Raw genomic sequence first — 20,783 nt, 5'->3', positions numbered from 1 at the left:
CAATTCAAGACACATTTATTTGTATATCGCTTACAACAGTGTCATATCATGGAAAATTAAATATTTGTCAGTTTTTACCAAAATGAATGACTCACATGTTTTGATTACCACACCGTCTGTGTATCCACTGTTGCAGTCTAGTCCTCCGGAGAAGATGGATCTGACATAGAAGCTGTAGGTTTGACCACAGACGGTGTCAGTGAAATAACAGGCAGTGTCCACAGTGAGGCATTCAGTTACCAGTTGGTTCGAGTCCACAGCTATTGCGAAGTAGTAAGCTGTGTTGTTGGTGGAATCCCACGATAACAAGATGACATTAGTGGAGCACTCACGGTACAGCTTTAGTGCTTTGGGTGAGCAGGGTGCTGTTTGTTTAAGAGATGGGGGAGAGAAATGAATTTGCTGTTGAAATATACAATTCATATATGGTTTAAAGGGACAGTTCACCCAGAAATGAAAATCCTCATCATTTACTTACGGCCATGTTGTTCAAAACCTAGATGACTTACTTTCTTGTGTCGAACACAAAAGAAGATAATTTCAAGAATAACTGCTGTTTTTGTCCATACAATGAAAGTAAATGGGGTCCAAAAATGAGGTTGACATGAGGGAGAGTAATGATGATAGAATTTTCATTTTTGGGTGCACTATCCCTTTAAGAGAGACGATGAGAGTAGATAAAAATACAAGCTGAGAAAGATAACCGTAGAGAAGGCTAACTTAAGGGCTAAGAGGCAAGGGAAAAACTTTTTTTATTTTTGACTACACCGTTGTCGTGTAAACGTAGCCAAAGATTGATGCAGGACTCTGCCACCTGATACCACATGACCTTTCATAAAACCTCTGCCTCAATAGACTATAGAGTTCATTTAATCCACATGACAGTAATTCATGGGTGTGTTCCTCAACAGACTTGTTACACCATGAGAGGATTTCCTGCTCATCTCCCAAAGCAGGGGTTTTCAACCTTTTATAATTTCACTTGCGCTGTCTGAAAGACGGCTTTCTGTGTGTGCGCACACCTAAACAATCTATGATATTTTTCATGCGGTCTTGCACTTGAATAGCTTAAAATCACTTCAATGTTTGATATTACAAGACTTAAAACGTGAGAAAAATAAAAGTTCTTGAGGAAGCTGCACTGGCCCAATGTATCTATGCCTCTGAATTAACAGGTTCTTGCTTCCCCCATAACAGGTTCTGGGCCCCACAAGTTGAAAACACCTGTCCAAGAGGACTGGATGAGTTGAGAGTATGACCTTTGAGAAAGGGCATCTTTACCTGTCTCAAAGACGTAGCTGCCATCAGAAGTGCTTTCACAGTTAGCAATGGCTGTAATCCGTACAGTGTATCGTTCTCCACAGACCAGCGTCAAGAACTGGCAGGTGGTGTCCGTGGAAGTGCAGTTGAACGACCGGCCTTGACCATCTGTAATGACGGTATTGTACAACGTTGCACCAAAAACCACATCCCAACTGACCACTGCTGTAGAAGTAAGACAGCTGTACTCCACAGAGATGGAGGAAGCTGTTGAAATGGCTGAGATAAACAAGAAGTAATATGTTAGAGTTGTGCATATTCAAATGCTGAAAAAAAACAGCATTGATTTCTAGGCTGGTTTTAGTGTTGGTTATGGACTAGAAGAAAGTCTTGGTTATGCAAGTCTAGAAGCATCTAAAACACATCAAAACATAAATCTATTGTTTTTTGATTTCATTCAAAGGTTTCACTCTGAAATGTTCTGCTTCATCTTGACTTACTAGAAGTTAAGAAGGTGACGTTGGTGAACTCTCCTGGTTCCAGGAACATGTTGATGGATGCAACCCCTATTGTGTATGTTGTACAAGGCTCCAGGTTTGAGATATTCACAGCGGTACCAGTGACGTTCTTAAGAAACAGGGGAAATCCCGGCTTGTTATTGGCTGTCACTGACACCTGGTAGAGCACGACGCCTGAAACACTGTTCCATGTTACGTGAGCCATGTTCTGCGGTAACTCTCTCACGGCTACGTTATTTGGTGGCTGCACCACTGTTGTACAAATATATTTGTTAATTGTCAATTATAGAAAGGTAAGATTTCATTGACAGTATACCAAATCTGCCGTAACGAAAATAGCACAAAATGGGAAAGAAACAAGTAGACTTACACGTTCTGATGGTTTTGACAAGGCTCTTGGAGCCGAGTCCTGCAGAATTGGCGGAATAAACATAACAGCTGTATGACGTGGCTTCCTGGAGGTTGTCTACCTGTCCACTTAGCGTGGTGAATGTGAGGTTTTGAGTCTCAGGATGGAAAGTTCCATTCACCACCAAAATGTATTTATCGGCTCCTTGCGCACTGGACCACTCAAACCTGATCGAGGTGCTTGATATTGCCTTCGAATATGTTATTTGCGAGGTGGCAGGAACTGCATGTATAAATTAAATGAAATTAATATAAAAAATGTCTAAAAATTTGTTAAGATATGTGTGGGTCAATAACTTACTTGTCTGTGCTGTCATTGAGTTGATGCATGACATATGGTTTAACACAAACACTCTAAAAGTCACTAGATAAATTTGTCCTGGTCTTAAACCCTGGACCAGTCTCTCCGCAATGGATGCAGCGAGTGTAATAGTGATAGGTGCTGTGATGTTTGAATTCACAGCCCTGACATCCAGAGTATAGCTTGATGCACCTGGGAAAGTGTTCCATTTTACAAGCAGAGACGATGCAGTGGGTGATAATATTGATGTTATATTACAGTCTGGAGGGAAACAAAAACATTTTTTTGTAAATATCTTCATGGATCATTTTGTAAGTTACTTCAAAATATAATGGTGTGTATTAATACTATATATTTAGTTAAATACATTCCTAAACATTTATTATTTTTGCTCAAATATATATATATATATATATATACATTTTTATATATATATATATATACCTCAATATATATATATATATGTTTCTAATCTCTATAAATTAAACAAAATTAAATGCACTGAACTGTGATACATAGTTCTACACTGTATTAATATTCTTAATACCTCTACTTATTACTAAAATAAATAATACAATAAATAAATAAATTGTAAATAAGAATTAAATACTTACTTGCAGTAGTAGCTTCTATTACCTTAGAACAAAAAAGAATGTGAGAGACAACTTAATCATAAGGACTTCAAACATAAAAAATGAAGAATACATCATTAACAGATCTTTTTTTTTTTTTTTTTTTTTTTTTTGATAAATTAATAAATACCTGTGCCACTGAAAACAGCGTTACAAAGATGAACAGTGTCCCTGGAAGATGCATCTCTGATTAGATGCCTAATGTTCTAGTAAGTTAGACATAAGTTAAAATACATACACTTTCTAATACAGAGAGAAATCTGAAATCTTTTGTGGCATGCTGCAAGTATACCTGCTTTGTATGAACCAATCAGTGCATCCAAAATGAGGGTAGGTGGATGCCTTCTGTGCTAAAGACATCATCCAATTATCTGTGTGTGTGTGTGTGTGTGTGTGTGTGTGTGTGTGTGTGTGTGTGTGTGTGTGTGTGTGTGTGTGTGTGTGTGTGTGTGTGTGTGTGTGTGTGCGTGTGTGCGTGTGTATGTTTTAATAGGTAAAGGTAAAGTAAGCTGGGGATCTAAGGTTTATTGTTAAACTAATTAAGACCACAAACTTTGACACTATAGTTCTCTCTAGATATGTTCCATATTTTTAATAATTACTTTATTTTAAAAGGATCATTTGCTTAAATGAAGCGCATACTGGTGTGTTAGGGTTATTTCTGAGTGGTAAGTAATATAGAATAGGTTGTTAGTCTTAGGTTTCAGGGAAACAGGCTCAGGATAATGGAGAGAGTGAAATTCCCATCCTTGTACTGGCTTGCCTCAAGCAGTTTGGTGTAATGTTAAAGAAAGATTAAATTACTGGATATTAATCACACATTTCCCCCTCTTATTTCACCTTAATCCTGGTTTAATATCAATGATGTTGTTGAATTTGTAAATGAGTAGGTCTTTCAAATTTGTTCTCCTAGTAACTGACGTGAAAACTGATTGAAATTGCATTTGAACTGAATCAGTTCAGTTGGATTGATGACTATTTTCAGTAAATCATTTACTATAAAGTTATTCAGTTATCTCTCACTGAATTCACAATGGTTAATTAACTGAACAGCAGTAAATGGAGATATTTTTAGTGTATCTTGTGTAGTTATTATTTTTAACACCATTGTTTGAAGAACAAATATGAATATGTATTTTAAAAAAAGAAACTTCTGAGCTTAATTCTTTTGCATTTCATGTTATTAATGGCTGCATCTTAAGCTGAATATTGGCTAATATGATGATAAAAATGACAAAATAGTAGCCAAAGATCATACATGTGCAGTTAATTTGCCAATAAAAGGGGGGAAAACTGTAGCTATTTAATTTTACATGCCTTACCTTGTAAAAAACATAACATAACTGAAAACATTTTGTAGAAATACCTTTTTTTTGTGTGTATATAGATAGATAGATAGATAGATAGATAGATAGATAGATAGATAAAAACATAACATAACTTATATTATGTAAATCATTAAATCTTTGGTGTATTTTTATATAATCTTTTATTTATTAGTTTTTTTAACTGTGTCATTAATTCAACTTTTGTAATCTTGTTTCCGAAGCAGTTCTTTTTCTTCTGATCCCAGAAAGAATAAGCTATAAGGGAAAGTAAATCTGCCTCTTCAATTCAGAGCCTGAAACATACACCCAACTCTGTGTCCAGCCAACTCCAATGGTTTTGTATAGTGGTTGAGGTCAGTGTCTTTAATGTTATAGTTTCTTTTACTTTAACACAGGTGGAGTCCAGGTCTGATCAGGTTTGCTTCCCAGAAGTGAATGAGAATCTTTAATCTCTTCTGTGTAAGCACTGAATCATAGTATTTGAGTAGAAACTTGTTTTAGACTTACACAGAAAGTGCAACTTCATGATTGTAATAAAAGATGAAACTGAATCGAAAATAATGTTAAATTACACAATGTTTTAACTTAAGTTGCATAAAAACAAAACGATTAACTTTGAACAAAGTTCCATCACAACCATCATACTTTCTTTGCCCTTCAGAACATCAACGTGGCCCTTTTGTGACGTGTTCAGATATGTTAATCTGTAATCAGTAATTTTTCTCCTCAAATTCATTGAAAAAAAATTAAAACAAAAGAGACAAAGTGTATAAGGCTGTAAGATGAATAGCAGCTAATACACTACCCAACTTTTGGTCCAACTTCATATTAAGTGTCTTAAAAATACTACTTAATTATAAAATAATGAATTGTTACAATGTGCCAATTGTGTTCATGTTGAATTGCTAAACACTTTTGCTGCTACTGAGGTGGGATACGGGTAAGATTTGGGGTAGGTTATGGTTAGGTTTAAGGGGTACAGGTATAGAGTCAACAGTGTAATTATAGATGTAACTAAACAGAAATTACAGGTGTAATAACAGCATGGTATTTTCAAAAAGTACAAAGTGGAATTGTTTTTTAAATGTAAAGTCGGCAACACCAAAGGTCCAAAAGTATCAAAAATGTATTTGTTAAAAAAAACAGTCGCATAGCGTATTTGACGTTTCGAGCATGCAGGTCAACATTTAAAAAAAAATTCCACTCGATTTTTAGTCGAGCACCCAGTTGAGATCGATGTGCATGCTTTTGCATTTAAAGTAGTACAAAGTAAAAACTTGTATGTACACAATAAGTGCATTGTATCAAATGATTCATTTAAATGTAAGTGCATTGTAATTTACAACACTTAGTCTAATATAAAGTGGGTCACAGCTTTTCAAATCTGAATGTCTTACAAGTTGTAATTCTTTCTCAGAAAGTCAAAATGATGAGATACTCACAATTCTGAGAAGTCAGAAATGTGAGATGTAACCTCACAACAGCAGAAAAGAAAGTCGGAATTGTGAGATAAAAAGTCGTTGCTAAGAGCTGCGTGACATGTAAGTAATATGTGTTCTAATATCAGCTCAAAATATCAAACATGTTTGATATCTCCAACTGAATGGATTCATAGTCTAAAGCTAATAACAAACAAAGTATGTGTCCATCATACATTACGTGATATTTCTGGCTCTGACTTTTGGCAACTAACATCAACTCATCCAGTAAAATCAGTATAATAATTGTATAGTATATTCCAGAGATGAACATGAGATTATTTGGGCCTGTTGCTCAAAAGACAGGAGATTTAATGTCTTTGTTCTGTAAGAGAAACCAAATATAAGTATTTATTTACTGGGTTTAAGCGTCATCAGTATTCTTTCCCACAGGATGAATTATCAGTGTCATTGTATGGCACGTGTGTGAGGCACATCTTTTCTCTCAGAAACAATACATTGGTCATGTCTGACTGAGCCACGTTTTAATGTTCATGTAAGATGATGACAGGTCTTTCTCACAGTCTGCCCACATAGGTACTGTATCTCTCTGTCATATCAGTGTATCTATCAGCAATGTATTTGTTATATTTATGCATTTTGCTGACACCTTTTTCTCTTTCTCTAGCAATGAAGATCAACACGAGCCTATTTTCTATCTAACAGCACATTAATGTTAATGTTTAATTATATTATAAATGAAACCCAGATGGCCTAGTGGTTAGAGAGTTTGACTCCTAACCCTAAGGTTGTGGGTTCGAGTCTCAGGCTGACAATACCACAACTGCTCCTTGGGCGCCGCAGCATAAAAATGGCTGCCTACTGCTCCAGGTGTGTGTTCACCGTGTGTGTGTGTGTGCACTTGGATGGGTTAAATGCAGAGCACGAATTCTGAGTATGGGTATTCTGAGTATCTTAGTCACCATACTTGGCTGTATGTCACGTCACTTATAAAAATGGCCATTTTGCTTGTAGCACTACTTACAATTTCTTCAGAAAATGTAAAAATCTAGATTAATTTCAGTAACCTTTATTTTTTTGTTTATTCTAAAGAAAAGGTTAGTGGTTCTTGCCCATTCAAAACCAACTGCCACAATGTTAGAATGTTGTGGCTACAACATTTTATTCATTTATTTATTACGATGTTGATAAATGGTTGCAAGGATGTTCCTGGTGCTTTTACATGTTATGAGGTATCTTTTCTAGGTGACTGCCAACTGGGTCTGGTTTTCAATGTAAATCTGTGGAAGGTTTTCATCTGATTTGAGGGACCACTCACCTGTAGCACAGATGGCGCCGGATAAGTTACTGAAGTTGAATATTTATGGTTCAGGGTGTGTTCAAATCCAGTATTGATAACAGTAATGCTTATCTTAGGAAGTTCCACTAAATATGGTGTTATGTAATCGAATATAATATCTTCTTTTGTGTTGTCTTTCATGAAGTAGATGAAAACACAGATCAGGATTTCCATGTTCGTGATGTGGATCTGTTTCTTTTGTTTGTCATGCCATGTCTTTAAGGTATTTTGCATCTTAAAATGATTAGGTTTCCCATCTGGGTTTCATTTATAATATAATTAAACATTAACATTAAAATACATGTGCTGTTAGATAGATAAAAAATAAGCAGAGTCTCGTGTTGATCTTCATTGCTAGAGAAAGAGAAAGTTTCTACATCATCAACTGATAAACGTGGTTTGTGACTGTGCATTGGAGACGGAAACCTTTTGGTATTTTTTTTTTTTTTTTGCAAAGTTCTGACTGTTCAGACCTGTCTCTTAAACAGAACACTTTAGTAAAATTATGCAAATTAAATTGTCAAATAAATGTAATATTATTAAACATTTAGTCAATCTAAAGAATTCATGTGTTAACTTGAGCAGGCATAAAACATGCACATAAATAGCAAATAGTGGGAAAAAAATATATTGAAAAATCTTTAAGAAAACTGAAATGTAAATAAAAATATTCTCAATATGTAATGCTTCATTCATTTAATATTCATTTCATTTATGCATTTGGCAGACACTTTTATCCAAAGCAACTTACAGTGCATTCAGGCTATACATTTTCTTACCATGTGTGTTCCCTGGGAATCAAACCCACAACCTTTTGCACTGCTAACGCAATGCTCTACCAACGCTCTTCTCAGGCTGTAGGCCGTTAGTAAACATACATATTTTGCAAATCCAATGTAATATATTGTCCAAAGGACACATATGACCTGAGGCGGATACTGAACAGTTCAGATTTCTCATCCTAGTTCGGAAGAGGTCCGCCCTGTATAAAACACACTGATCCACTAATTTGGAGACTTGCTGCTTAGGGGACTTCCAACAGATGCTTAGTCTTGTTCAAATCATTACGCTACATTAACAAAGACATTTTTCTTTTCATTATGATATTACTTATTCTTTTTTTTTTTTTGAGCATGTAAACATTTGGGCTTTATGACATGCTTTGAGTATGAGATAATTAAAGTATGAATGCAAACTTCATAATACAAAGGAAATAAATGTTTAAAATATCACACTTTTAGAAATGGTTAACAATTTGATTGAAAAATACATATTTTTGCTTTCACATTTTAAAGATCTTAAAGATACATATATTTCCATTGAGCCAATTGTTATAGGTATTGCTGGAAAACGGTATATAAATGTGGCGAGATGAAAGCAGTGAGAAGAGAATGGCCTATTGTCTCTTTTAATGACGTCATAGAACCATCTTCTTTCATCTGTGCCCTTTGATAGAAGACAAAAAGACGTGAGAACCGGACATTTGTGGGCGGTCCAACTTTGATCCCATACACTGAAATGTATATGGCCTATACATCATTCATATCACATCAAAGACAATATCCTGCAACATTCTCTTAATTCTTTTGTCTTTTTTTCACGCCACATCTCATCACTTGACCATGCTACACACACGCACGCACATATATGTGTGTGTGTGTGTCTCAAATCTAAAATCACCAATTAAATGTAGTATAATAAATGTACTGTACTTTTGTTTTATATTATTTTAATTTATTTCTATACACATATACATACATATACACACACATATATATATACACATATAAAATTGTACATATAAGGGGAAGTATTTAATTGTCATTAAAATAATGTCTTAAATAGGATTTCCTTTAAAATTTAGTTAGATTTTTTTCAGGTGACATTCAGACAGACTTTATAAGATTTATTTGTAACAAAACACTTTATCATTTATCATATCTGAAGACGATTTGATTGAGATCCGCATCTGGAGTCCCAAGAGTATTTGAGTTATTGTCACAGGCTGTACAGCAATAAACATGTCCATATGTTGACATGATACGCTTTATCTTATGATGGACACAAAGGCCCCCAGTTTCGAATGCCCTGAGTAAGTCTGTCCCATGAGACTCTGCATCTGTGTGCAATCACACTAAATGTAAACATTCGGTCATAATTTATGTGCAGTCACTTATAATAAGGTTTTAGGAAAGGAACATGCTTAGGAGAATTATTTTATTATATGTTATATTTTATTATATTTTCATTGTTTTAAATGTGTATATTTTAAAAATATTCATATATAATTGTTATATTAATATATCATATTCATTTTTAAGAAAAAAAAATAGCGGGTTCTAGATGAGTTTCAATTAGAATACACACCCATTCCCACGATGTTTCCAAAACAGAAGACTGAAAAGACAAGGAAACATGGAAATCAGTCCATATACAGTTTGCCTGTAGTCTCTTGTCTAAAAAAATATATATTTTTAATTATTTTGTATGTCATTACACAAAATTAAAATGAGATAAAGATAAAACAATATCATCTTGTACCCGAGTAGAGTTTTCTGGGGCAGTATGTGACCTTTGACCCCCTCTTGTGTTAAGGGAGCGACAACGACAGTGTACACTTCCCCACACGGGATCTCGGAGATGTCACATCCATTTGCCCCATGTGTCGCTCTGCAGGTGTAGTTGGATCTGGTGCCATACAGGTCAGCTGTGTAGTTGTACAGGCCGGGAGAAGAGCACCAGTACACCCGAAGAGTGCTGTTATCCATCCTGTAGAGTCTCAGACTAATAAATTCATATTTATTATTATTATTATTATTTTAAAGAAAGTGCACAAGTACTTTTAAAAAAAGAAGTTTGGTTTTAAAATATAAAATCGATAGAAAAAAAGGCCAATACACTGACAGTTCGATAGAGCGACTTGGCGTAAACAGAACCTGCACAGCTCCTGGGACAGGAGGACCTGTAGAGGACAGTGGGACAGAGAGAGAAAGTGAAGGAAATTTGTGAATTTAAAGGGAACGCACATTTTTCCACATTTCCAGGTTTCTCAGCAAGAGAAGCCGTCATAGTTGCCAAGTGGTTTGAGAAATGCATTGTGAGAACACATTCTGTTCGGAATACTATAAGCGAGTAATTCCTTACGTGTGATTTGGTAGATGGTGATGTCATCTCCTTGGTTACCATCAGGATCCCAGGCATTGCCCTTGATGCTGTCGGTGGTGCCAGGCTGAAGGTTAGTGAAGGTCACGTTGGTCTGAGTCATGTTGAGTCTGACCTGTGTGTCTGAACCCACCATGGCCATGACCAGGCTGTATAACACAGCGCTGTCCACTGGATTCCACTCTATCACAGTGATGTCACTGCTGAGGGAGCTGGAAAGCAGATCTGGGGCTACCAAAACTGCAAAGAGAGAGAAAAAAAACACTTTAAATAACTTAGTTTTATTAGCATAATAAAAGACAGAAGGAAAAGAAAAAGTTGACAAAGCAGCAAGCGCATCAGCACAGGCAAAGACTAAGCAATTACTGCCCCTAGTGGTGTATTTCAATCATTACAACTGAAAAAAATCCTGTCCAAATTAAATGGATAGTCCATCCAAATATGAAAATTGTTTTATCATTTAGTCACCCTCATTTCATTCCAAACCTATATGAGTTTCTTTCTTTTGTGTGCAGCGAGTGTGTTGGGTGAAATGAGATAAGTGTAAGTTCTGTTATAAATGAAACTTCAGGAAACCCGTCCCTTATGTTACGTCAAAGCCATTCCTTGGGGAGAGGCGACAGCCTAATTCTCATGGTTTTCAGTTTTGGGTATAAAGTCCATCTAAAGGTGCCGTTACCATCAACAGTTGGTTGAGCCAGTGGTACAAACTCTGCATAATACCTGGAGTAAACAATACTGTGTTATTGTTACAGGTTTTAAATACCAACTCATTGTCAACCAAACAGGGAACAGTGCTCAAGTTTCCTTCTATTCTATGGTGTGTGATCTTTAGTAAATGAGCTTTACATAAAAATGTCTGTCTTGGTTGGAAAGCTATAAGGTACACTTATTTGAGCTTTATAGTGTTATGTGTGGATTTGAGGGCTACATTTTCCATAATCCATATTAAATCAGTAAAGTATTTTTAACTGTTTTTTGACTGAAACTGATTAATAATCACAGATTAGCACAATTGTTTTAATTCAAAAACATCATAATTATAATAATAAATGAAATTACAATATACAAATAACCAATAGCTAAATTTCTAGAAAAAAAAATATTTTAATTAATTTTGTAAGGGTAGATGAAAGCGCTGTTTTTTAAATAATAATGCTAATTATAATTAATCATTTATTTTGTATAAACAAACAAACAAACAAACAAACATACACGCACAGAAATAAATGCATAAATAGATTGTAAAGTGCCCTTCGTAAAGATTGTGGCTCAAAGTGTTTTTTACATTTGGTTTCCACAATCTTGACTATAATGTTACATTACATCCTGTAGATAAATTAGTAAATCAAGACTGCTGTTCAACGTTGTAAGGCTACGTGATACTTAATTAGTCGTTTAATTTGTTAATAGTTTATTTATTTTACAAATTAATACAATTATATATGAATTAATACAATTTATACAATATCCTTACTATTTGACCATTAAATTAAATTAAAAATGTGAATTATTTTTATTAGATTTACTATAATTCCTTGAACTTATTGTATTGAACTTTTCTTTTATAATTAATCATGGCAGCTTGTCCAACGACACAAAGGTCAGTCTACCTGTCGTCTCCAAGAGGGTCTACCGCTCTGGGGAGTTTTTCGGTGCGGCGGTGATTTTACGTGCTCCCGACTGTATGTCCGCTCGAAAGGACCGTCATACTTTTGGAGGTGACGGTGAACACGGATAACGTGATGTCTGCAGAGAGAGAAGCAGTTAGGATAGTGTAATAATCATAATACTGTTACAATTCATTGATAGGCTACACGATGAAAACACAACCGGGTCATTCCATAAAGTTGTCGCCTTGTCAATTCTGATTTTTATATACAGATGCATCTCAATAAATTAGAATGTCGTGGAAAAGTTCGTTTATTTCAGTAATTCAGCTCAAATTGTGAAACTCGTGTATTAAATAAATTCAGTGCACACAGACTGAAGTAGTTTAAGTCTTTGGTTCTTTTAATTGTGATGATATTGGCTCACATTTTACAAAAACCCACCAATTCAACAAACAAATCTCAACAAATTAGAATACTTCAACAGACCAATAAAAAAAAAATTAAAAAAAAAAAAACCTTTTTATTGAATTGTTGGCCTTCTGGAAAGTATGTTCATTTACTGTACATGTACTCAATACTTGGTAGGGGCTCCTTTTGCCTTAATTACTGCTTCAATTCTGCATGGCATGGAGGTGATCAGTTTGTGGCACTGCTGAGGTGGTATGGAAGCCCAGGTTTCTTTGACTGTGGCCTTCAGCTCATCTGCATTTTTTGGTCTTGTTTCTCATTTTTCTCTTGACAATACCCCATAGATTCTATATGGGGTTCAGGTCTGGTGAGTTTGCTGGCCAGTCAAGCACACAAACACCATGGTCATTTAACCAACTTTTGGTGCTTTTGGCAGTGTGGGCAGGTGCCAAATCCTGCTGGAAAATGAAATCAGCATCTTCAAAAAGCTGGTCAGCAGAAGGAAGCATGAAGTTCTCCAAAATTTCTTGGTAAATGGGTGCAGTGACTTTGGTTTTCAAAAAACACAATGGACCAACACCAGCAGATGGGCCATTGCACCCCAAATCATCACAGACTGTGGAAACTTAACACTGGGCTTCAAGCAACTTGGGCTGTGAGCTTCTCCACCCTTCCTCCAGACTCTAGGACCTTGGTTTCCAAATGAATTACAAAACTTACCCTCCTTGTAAAGGGTGTCAATGATTGTCTTCTGGACAACTGTCAGGTCAGCAGTCTTCCCCATGATTGTGTAGCCAAGTGAACCAAACTGAGAGACCACAGTTTGAAGGCTCAGGTAAAACCTTTGCAGGTGTTTTGAGTTGATTAGGTGATTGGCATGTCCCCATATTCTAATTTGTTGAGATAGTGAATTGGTGGGTTTTTGTAAAATGTGAGCCAAAATCATCACAATTAAAAGAACCAAAGACTTAAACTACTTCAGTCTATGTGCACTGAATTTTATTTAATACACAAGTTTCACAATTTGAGTTGAATTACTGAAATAAATGAACTTTTCCACAACATTCTAATTTATTGAGATACACCTGTATATGTGCACACACACATATATTATTAGGTTATCAGGTTAAAGTAATCTTTTACAGTTTACAAGGGAGACAAAATGTACCCATTTCATGGAATGACACAAAATATTAAATATAAAAATAATAAAGATCTCCTACCATTTTGTGTTTTTGTTTTCTTTCATATTTGTAGATTAAGTGCAGAAAATTGTTTTTTTTTATTTTTTAAATTTTTAGAATTTGTGAATTCTTTGATTATTTGATTGTTTGATGTTAAGCTATTACGCTGTCATATAGTATTTTATGTGCCATTAGCGCCAAGGAAGCTTATTTGAGTATCAGTCAGCACAGATTTTAGATCCAGAGCTATTTTTCCTTATTTCCGACATGAAAATATACACAAGTGCAAACATGACAGTAGTATAATAAAAAGGACTATTGTTTTATGCATTACAAATAATCTGTTTTTACAATACTGTTTGAATCCCAATGCATTTTTCAAACTCTTTTCCAGCAAGTATAGGTTTACCCAAACCTTAATTTACTGCATGCATAAAGAAAGCCAAATTTCTATTCTTACCTGTGGCATGGTAATAATCAAAAAGATGATATTAGAAAGATGTAAATATTTCACCTCCATGCCTCAAATTTGGTGCTGATCAGCTGCCTTTAGGGCACACTTTCTTCTTCTGATTTGACTCTGTATTTCTGCATGTATGGCTGAGACTTAAGTTCTGTTTTTTCCTCTCTATTACCGTCCAACAGGTGTTTTATTGTTCTGGGAGTCCTGAGCGTTCACGTGTACCCCCTCCCTCTGTCACAGAGGAAAACTGGACCTATCAGGTCCAGTACACAATACACTTGATGATAGACACAAAGATGCACTCTGCCAAATAATGGGCTGTTCAGGATTGTTTGTTCTATTGTCTGTCAAATACACAAGATATTGAATTTTAAAAATAAACTTACATGAGATAATATTTCAGAATTAAAAGGTATCAATGTCATTTACTCACATTATGAACTAAGAAAGTGTACTACGTATGTGTTTTTTAAGTTATTAATAAAGCAAATATTCATAAACTTGATCAAAAGTGACAGGAAATACTTTAGTATTAAAAGGTATAAATGTTTCCACAAAAGATTTGTATCATTTAAATAAGGTGGAAAGCCATCACACACTGCGGCCCCAACCTGGTTCCCTTCGTTCTTTAGGAGAAGTACAGTTACTCAGTTCTTTTTCGGAAACCCCAATGGCCACTGGCCCTCAAACAAGGCCTTGAGCGAGATATTTATTGTCTACTCACGACCGGGCGGGCGGAGCGGAGTCACCAGTGCCACATATAAAGCCCTCCGTCACCATCACCCATTGTCTGGTCTTGCACCGATCTCCCAACTTACCTGAACGCCCTTCGTCGAACCTACCTGACCTGTTGAACCTTCTTCATCCTCCTCTGCCTACCTGTTCCCATCGTCTTCGTCAGAGTCACCATCTGTATCACCATCACCTCAAAGGAAAGTTGTATTACCACTGTATTGTCTACGTGTCAAGATTCACCTGTGTCTGAAACCTCTGAATATCATTAAACACTATTGCACTGAATCCTCTGTGTCCTCGTCTGTGTCTGACAGTTATGGTTGTTTTATGTTTTTTTTTATTTTTTATTGGTATTTTCTTCAGTGTCACATGATCCTTCAGAAATCATCTTAATATGCTGATTTGCTGCTCAATAAACATTTATTATCCATGTTGAATACATTTCTGCTGCTTCATGTTTTTGTGAAAATAGTTATTTTTTTGTTGAATAGAAAATTCAAAAGAACAGCATTTATTTGAAATATAAATATTTTGTAACATTATAAATCTTTATCATCTTTACATCCTTATTGAATAAACAAAAATCTTACAACCCCCAAACTTCTGAACAGTAATGCATACATTAACTATATGTTACTATGTTATGCTGGAATTATATTGTAAATAATCAACGTTGTAAAGTTTTTAATTACATTTTCCCTTAAATTCAAAATGTTTGCATTACTAAATTATACCTTGTTCTGTTGTGTGGATGTTAGCTGTATGACAGTCTAAACTGACTCTGCTGGTGTGGTGTCGTCTTCCACTGGTCAGCAGTGAGATCCATTGAAAGAAGACATTACAGGGAAGCAGCGCTGAGTCAGATTGAGTGTCTCTTAGTGGACACTGGTTCTGACACTTGATCTCACACTTTAAATCTGGGAAAACAGCCAGTTCAAAGTCAAATGCTACTGTCAATTAAGGGTTATGTGTACAGTTTACTGTATGATCTATTAGACTATGATCTAACCTTGACAGATCAAGATGCATTTGTGCTCTGGTAATATGATGTGTTTGACTATAATGATTCATTGTTGGGTGCGTATTTAATAGTTTGTTTGCCATTTAACTGCTTAATTGCTTACCCAGTATGTAGACTACAGGAGGGGCCATAGTTGACCTGCAGCAGAGGCTTATGGGAAGGATGAGCAGGAATAGAAGGGGCAAGTTTTGTGCTGTTTAAGAAGATATACCCCAAGTTTCCCACTGAAACAACAAAGGACACTCTTACTCCGTTTCAGTGTATATGACATACAGAGTTAGAAGGTTTTAAAGTGGTTCCTCACTTGCAGTTCTGTAGCTGGCACTTTTGTTGGTTGGCTCAGTGTCAGTGCTGGGGATATTTGGCCCAATGCTGGCTTTCAGACTGGCTGAACTGAGATGTGTCCAAAGGAAAGCTCTCCACTGAGGCTGTGACCATTGAGATAAGAGTACCTTTATCTCACTCACTACATACTGAACTACAGCAAAATACTATTTCGCTAAAAGTATAGTCATACCCTTGGATACAGTTCTGGAGTCGTGTGAGCTCTTGTCAGCACTGAAGCGGGTGCGTATTTGTCTGTGTGATGGACTGAAGACTCTCTGGAAACTTGTGGTGTGATCTGAATCCTCACCGTCAGTGACTGACAACACACAAATACCCTTAACTTCAGTTTCACTGTATAGACATTAACAAACACCAATACGTCTGATGGTATAGTGAGAGTGCATATTAGGTTTGCAAACCTTAAAAATAAAGATTTTTTTTTATTGGCATCATGGATCTGTGAAGATCCTTTAACATCCATGGAATGTTTCCATTGCACTAAAGGTTATTTACAGTAAATATATATATATATATTTTTCACACTAAGAAAACAATGTTTTTTTTAAGAACTGTTCACTGAAAGAATCTTCGGGAAACCCAAAGTGGTTCTTCTATGGCATCGCTATGAAAATTCCCTTTTGGGATATTTTTTAAGACTGTGTAACTTTTCCATTGCACTAAAGGTTCTTTATAGTGTCATCAGATTATTCTTCACACTAAGAAAAAAAAATTTTCTTTTGATTATTAAAATATAAGTAAAAGTTTTTTTTGAACCAAAAATTTGTGGAAAAAAATCTGGTTTAGTTGGACATTTATAGGACCCAAACTTGAAGTACCTGCGGGAGGCGCCTCTGTTCTGTCCCTTATGCTTCCTCTCCAATGGATACCTGCCATTCGAATAATCAGTCTTCTTGCTGTCATGAGGCAGGGGCCCAAGGCTCTCCTCTAGTGCCCTCTTGAGGTGCAACACCTTATACTGCAGTGCAAGGATAACCTCACTACTGTGAAGAGCAAAATGGAAATTATGGTTAATCTAACAATTTGCAGGTAACAATAAACAACTTCCTTTAATACTTGTGGCATGAGCAGCGTGATGCCGAGTGCATTTTATTTGCAGAATGGCTCTTTCCCAGCTGAACATCTCTTCTGTTAGTCACCTGGTTAGGAATGGCAGTGGCGCCACCTACTGATGTGTCATCCTCTGTTAGAACTCTAACAGGTGCATTCTGGGTAATGCTTCTTGCTTCCATGGCTTGTGTACACAGCTGTTCATATTCCAGGTGGTTAACTGTAGGCTGCACAGGCCCCCTCTGATGTAGTTGTTTGTACATTGGAGTGGGAGGCTTCACTGTCTGAACCGCTCATATTTGCCATGCTGATGACATCATCAGAGAGTACAGAACTGAACAGAAAATCAGAAAAATGTTACATTTTTTCAAATGTCAGCTCTGCTATAGAATATCTTTCATAAGACAAAATTTCTAATCTGAATATAAAAGCACATTTAGTTCAGCATTTATAATTTTATCTTTTGGCATTCCAATTTGTGAATATTACATATACTGTTTATTTCTACACTAGTAACATACTAGACACCAAAATGAAATATTTTGCCTTTGATAATTGACATATTTGCTTCCCTGTTTTAAAGCACTAGCTGCCATTGTGTGCGCATTTACCTCACAGCACTAGAAGGTGTTTGGGACAGTCCTGTGTTTGGCCAGCTCAAGTCAAAACTGTCAAAGCCACTGTCAGTTTCAGGACTTAAAAAGCTCTGAAAGAACAAAAACACTCTCTCTGGCATTATGTCCTTTAAAGGAACAACCCATACCTGCTGCAAGTGACACGCGGTAACAGCAAATACCTTCAACAATATAAGTACTACCAAAAAAATCCACAGCATCTCAAAAACAAGAATGATTTGGGGGACTTTTTGATTTTGGGGAAGTTTTTGTACTGTATCTAACATACAACAAAACTTATTTACTCTGTTTATCTCCAAAATGTAATGCTGACCCTGTTAATTATATCAGTCCATGAGGAAATGTGATCATTTTATACCCTTATCAACTGACATTGACGTTATTGACATTATTGCATGCAACAGATTTGTTTTCTCACAGACAAACCTAATCTCTTTCTCTCCATTTCATCCTGTTGCTGTGTGTGTGTGTGTGTGTGTGTTACCTGTGTTTTGTCTGTGGTTGGCTGATGAAAATTCCAAGGAGAAGGTCAGTAAAGGAGACTTTATTATCTCTAATCTTCCCTTCATACCTGAGAGAGGAATGATCACAGCAGCCATTAAAAACAAGGTTCTTTTTTATATTTACAATAGTTTTAGATTTTTGATACTCTGATAATGTCTGATAATGCACTATTATACCTAAAAATGTTCAGTGTTAATGCAACAAAGGACTTGCATTATGCTTACAAAAAGTTATGTGGCTGTACCATGGTTCAATGACGATTTACACAATACTCTACAGAAATTCAAAATTGCATATATAAACATTGTACCATGTTCCTTTTGGTTCTTTTTTGTTAGCGCAATGCAATAAAGCAATAGTAGCATACAACACAAATCACTAAATATATCTAATTTTCTGGGTTAACGCAACAAGACCACACAGACTCATCTGAGGGCTATTTGCAATTATGCCTGTGTTATTTCAGTATAATTAAGATATTATTACAGTTTTTATTAATATTTAATGTTTATTTATTTTTTCTGTTTTAATTCCAATTTTAGATGGTTCTGGTAATTTTGTTGTGTGTTTTTGGCATTTTTGTATTTGTATTTGGATTGTGGAGTTTGAACCTGCAAACTTTTGATTACCGCCCCAGATACATTTCTTAGAAAGTAGCTAGACACTAAAATATCGAAGTAGAATTGTGTGTTTTTCATTTAGCAATGTTGATTCAGTTTAATTATTTTATCTGGTTTAAGAGTGACTCTTCTATTTTGTAAACACACAAAATGAGAATACAGGTAATTTAGTTCTACATTCAGGTGCATTTGTTATTTACCAAAACAATATAGTGTGAATGTGGCCTATGGGTAGGTAGACACAGATAAAGAATAAAACATGGCTGTACTGTGATACATGATAGAAGCTGTTTCCTGTGCCGCTGGGAAAAAGCCCATCAGCTGTGTGATCTTCACTGGTCTCTTCATCATCATTGTCCTCCATGTTGTGTCTGACAGAGGAGAGGCTGAAGACCTGACACATGCTTTTCATTCAGCCACAGCATCCACTAAACCTACCACGGCCAAGTCATTCAGTTCTCACATTACATAGCAAAACAAGCCATGCAAATGGATTTAAGGCACACACAAATATCAGCTTCACTGTGTGTACACATGAGCATGAATAATTTCAGACTCTCAACAGGAGTTGTTTAAAGGAATAGTCCATCCCAAATAAAAATGTCTGAACAGATTTGGAGAAATTTAGCATTGCATCCCTCGCTCACCAGTGGATAATCTGCAGTGAATGAGTGCTGTCAGAATGAGAATCCAAACATCTGACAAAAACATCACAGTAATCCACACAACTCCAGCTCATCAATTAACATTTTGTGACGTGAAAAGCTGCATGTCTGTATTAAAAAGACATTTTTATCTTGCTTCTGGCTAAAATATGAGTACTCTATGTATAATATTGCTTTCCCTAGTGAAAAAATATGAATTATGCACTATTTTGGATATTTTGGCCAGAAGCAATGATTTAAAGTTAAATTGCATTAATGATGGATTTGTTTATTACAAACACACAGCTTTTCACTTGTGGATTGTTGTGATGTTTTTATGAGCTGTTACATTGCTAGATGCTAAATTTGTCAGAATCTGTTCCAATAAACCAACAAACTCATCTACATCTTAGATGGTCTGAGGGTGAGTAAACTTTCAGTAAAATGTCCAATTTTAGGGGTGAGCTATTCCTTTAAGCAGAACTGGCACAAGCTAAACTTGTCATTTTGTGTGTACAGTATATGAATGATTAAATAAATGAATGAATGAGGGAAAATCACTTAAAATGTAGACTGGTGTGTGTGTTGTCTCATGCAGTGATGGATGGGGTAATGAGAGAGGGATGTCTTCACAAAGTGGAGGAGAGGGAGTGGAAGATGAAATCGGATAGAAAATATTGCAGACATTTCTTTCAATCTGCTCTTTAATGTCTTAAAGGTGCATGCCTATCCTGAAAATCTGCCCCTCAACCTCCCTTAAACACAAATGTGAAGATACAGCACTTGTAGGTTGACCCTGTGACCTATAACAGTTTCATTCTCCTGTTTTGACAAGACTTCAGACTTAAAGGAATCAGTCAAATTACACTTACACTGGCTGTCAAATGTTTGGACACATTGAATGGGTTTTGTGAACATTTTAAGAAACGTTTTTATTTAAAGGCATATGCATACAGTATATGCCAGAAATTTGTTTTACATATAAAACATATTATATAATAAGTATAAATTGTGTCCGTGTAGGAATTTTGTTTCACAAAACAAAACTTTAAATTAAAAACATTTTAATGGTGTTTTGGAGCCAATAGTGAAGATGGAATTTACTTTCCCAAACTTATAATTTAAACAGTCTTGTTGATTATAACAAGAGCATTCTAGTTTTTTGACATCATTA

The 20,783-nt window shown here is 35.7% G+C and overlaps 2 protein-coding genes across 2 annotated transcripts in view; both read right to left on the bottom strand.

Moving 5' to 3' along the window:
* The window catches only part of LOC122147080 (serine-rich adhesin for platelets-like), a 45,773-nt gene extending 41,605 nt beyond the window's left edge, over positions 1-4,168 (bottom strand). Inside the window, exons 1-7 of the mRNA XM_042768134.1 lie at positions 3,250-4,168; positions 3,102-3,123; positions 2,488-2,748; positions 2,149-2,409; positions 1,761-2,030; positions 1,282-1,539; positions 96-365 (exon numbers count right to left, since the gene is read on the bottom strand). Of these exons, the coding sequence (XP_042624068.1) occupies positions 96-365; positions 1,282-1,539; positions 1,761-2,030; positions 2,149-2,409; positions 2,488-2,748; positions 3,102-3,123; positions 3,250-3,303 (1,396 nt within the window). The 5' untranslated portion in view covers positions 3,304-4,168. The remainder of the gene's footprint in view (positions 1-95; positions 366-1,281; positions 1,540-1,760; positions 2,031-2,148; positions 2,410-2,487; positions 2,749-3,101; positions 3,124-3,249) is intronic.
* Positions 4,169-9,035: 4,867 nt separating this feature from the next.
* On the bottom strand, positions 9,036-11,410 carry LOC122147014 (fibronectin type III domain-containing protein 7-like). The gene is made up of 5 exons (XM_042767702.1): positions 10,370-11,410; positions 10,130-10,187; positions 9,767-10,009; positions 9,593-9,622; positions 9,036-9,344 (listed from the first exon to the last, which is right to left on the bottom strand). The coding sequence occupies exons 1-5, from the start codon at positions 10,527-10,529 to the stop codon at positions 9,278-9,280; spliced, it is 558 nt and encodes a 185-aa protein (XP_042623636.1). The 5' UTR covers positions 10,530-11,410; the 3' UTR covers positions 9,036-9,277.
* Positions 11,411-20,783: the final 9,373 nt, after the last annotated feature.

The sequence above is a fragment of the Cyprinus carpio genome, chromosome A2 (genome assembly GCF_018340385.1).
Source record: "Cyprinus carpio isolate SPL01 chromosome A2, ASM1834038v1, whole genome shotgun sequence".
Classification (NCBI taxonomy): domain Eukaryota; kingdom Metazoa; phylum Chordata; class Actinopteri; order Cypriniformes; family Cyprinidae; genus Cyprinus; species Cyprinus carpio.
Note: the sequence above shows the minus strand (reverse complement) of the source record. Positions and strands in the feature narration are given on the sequence as shown.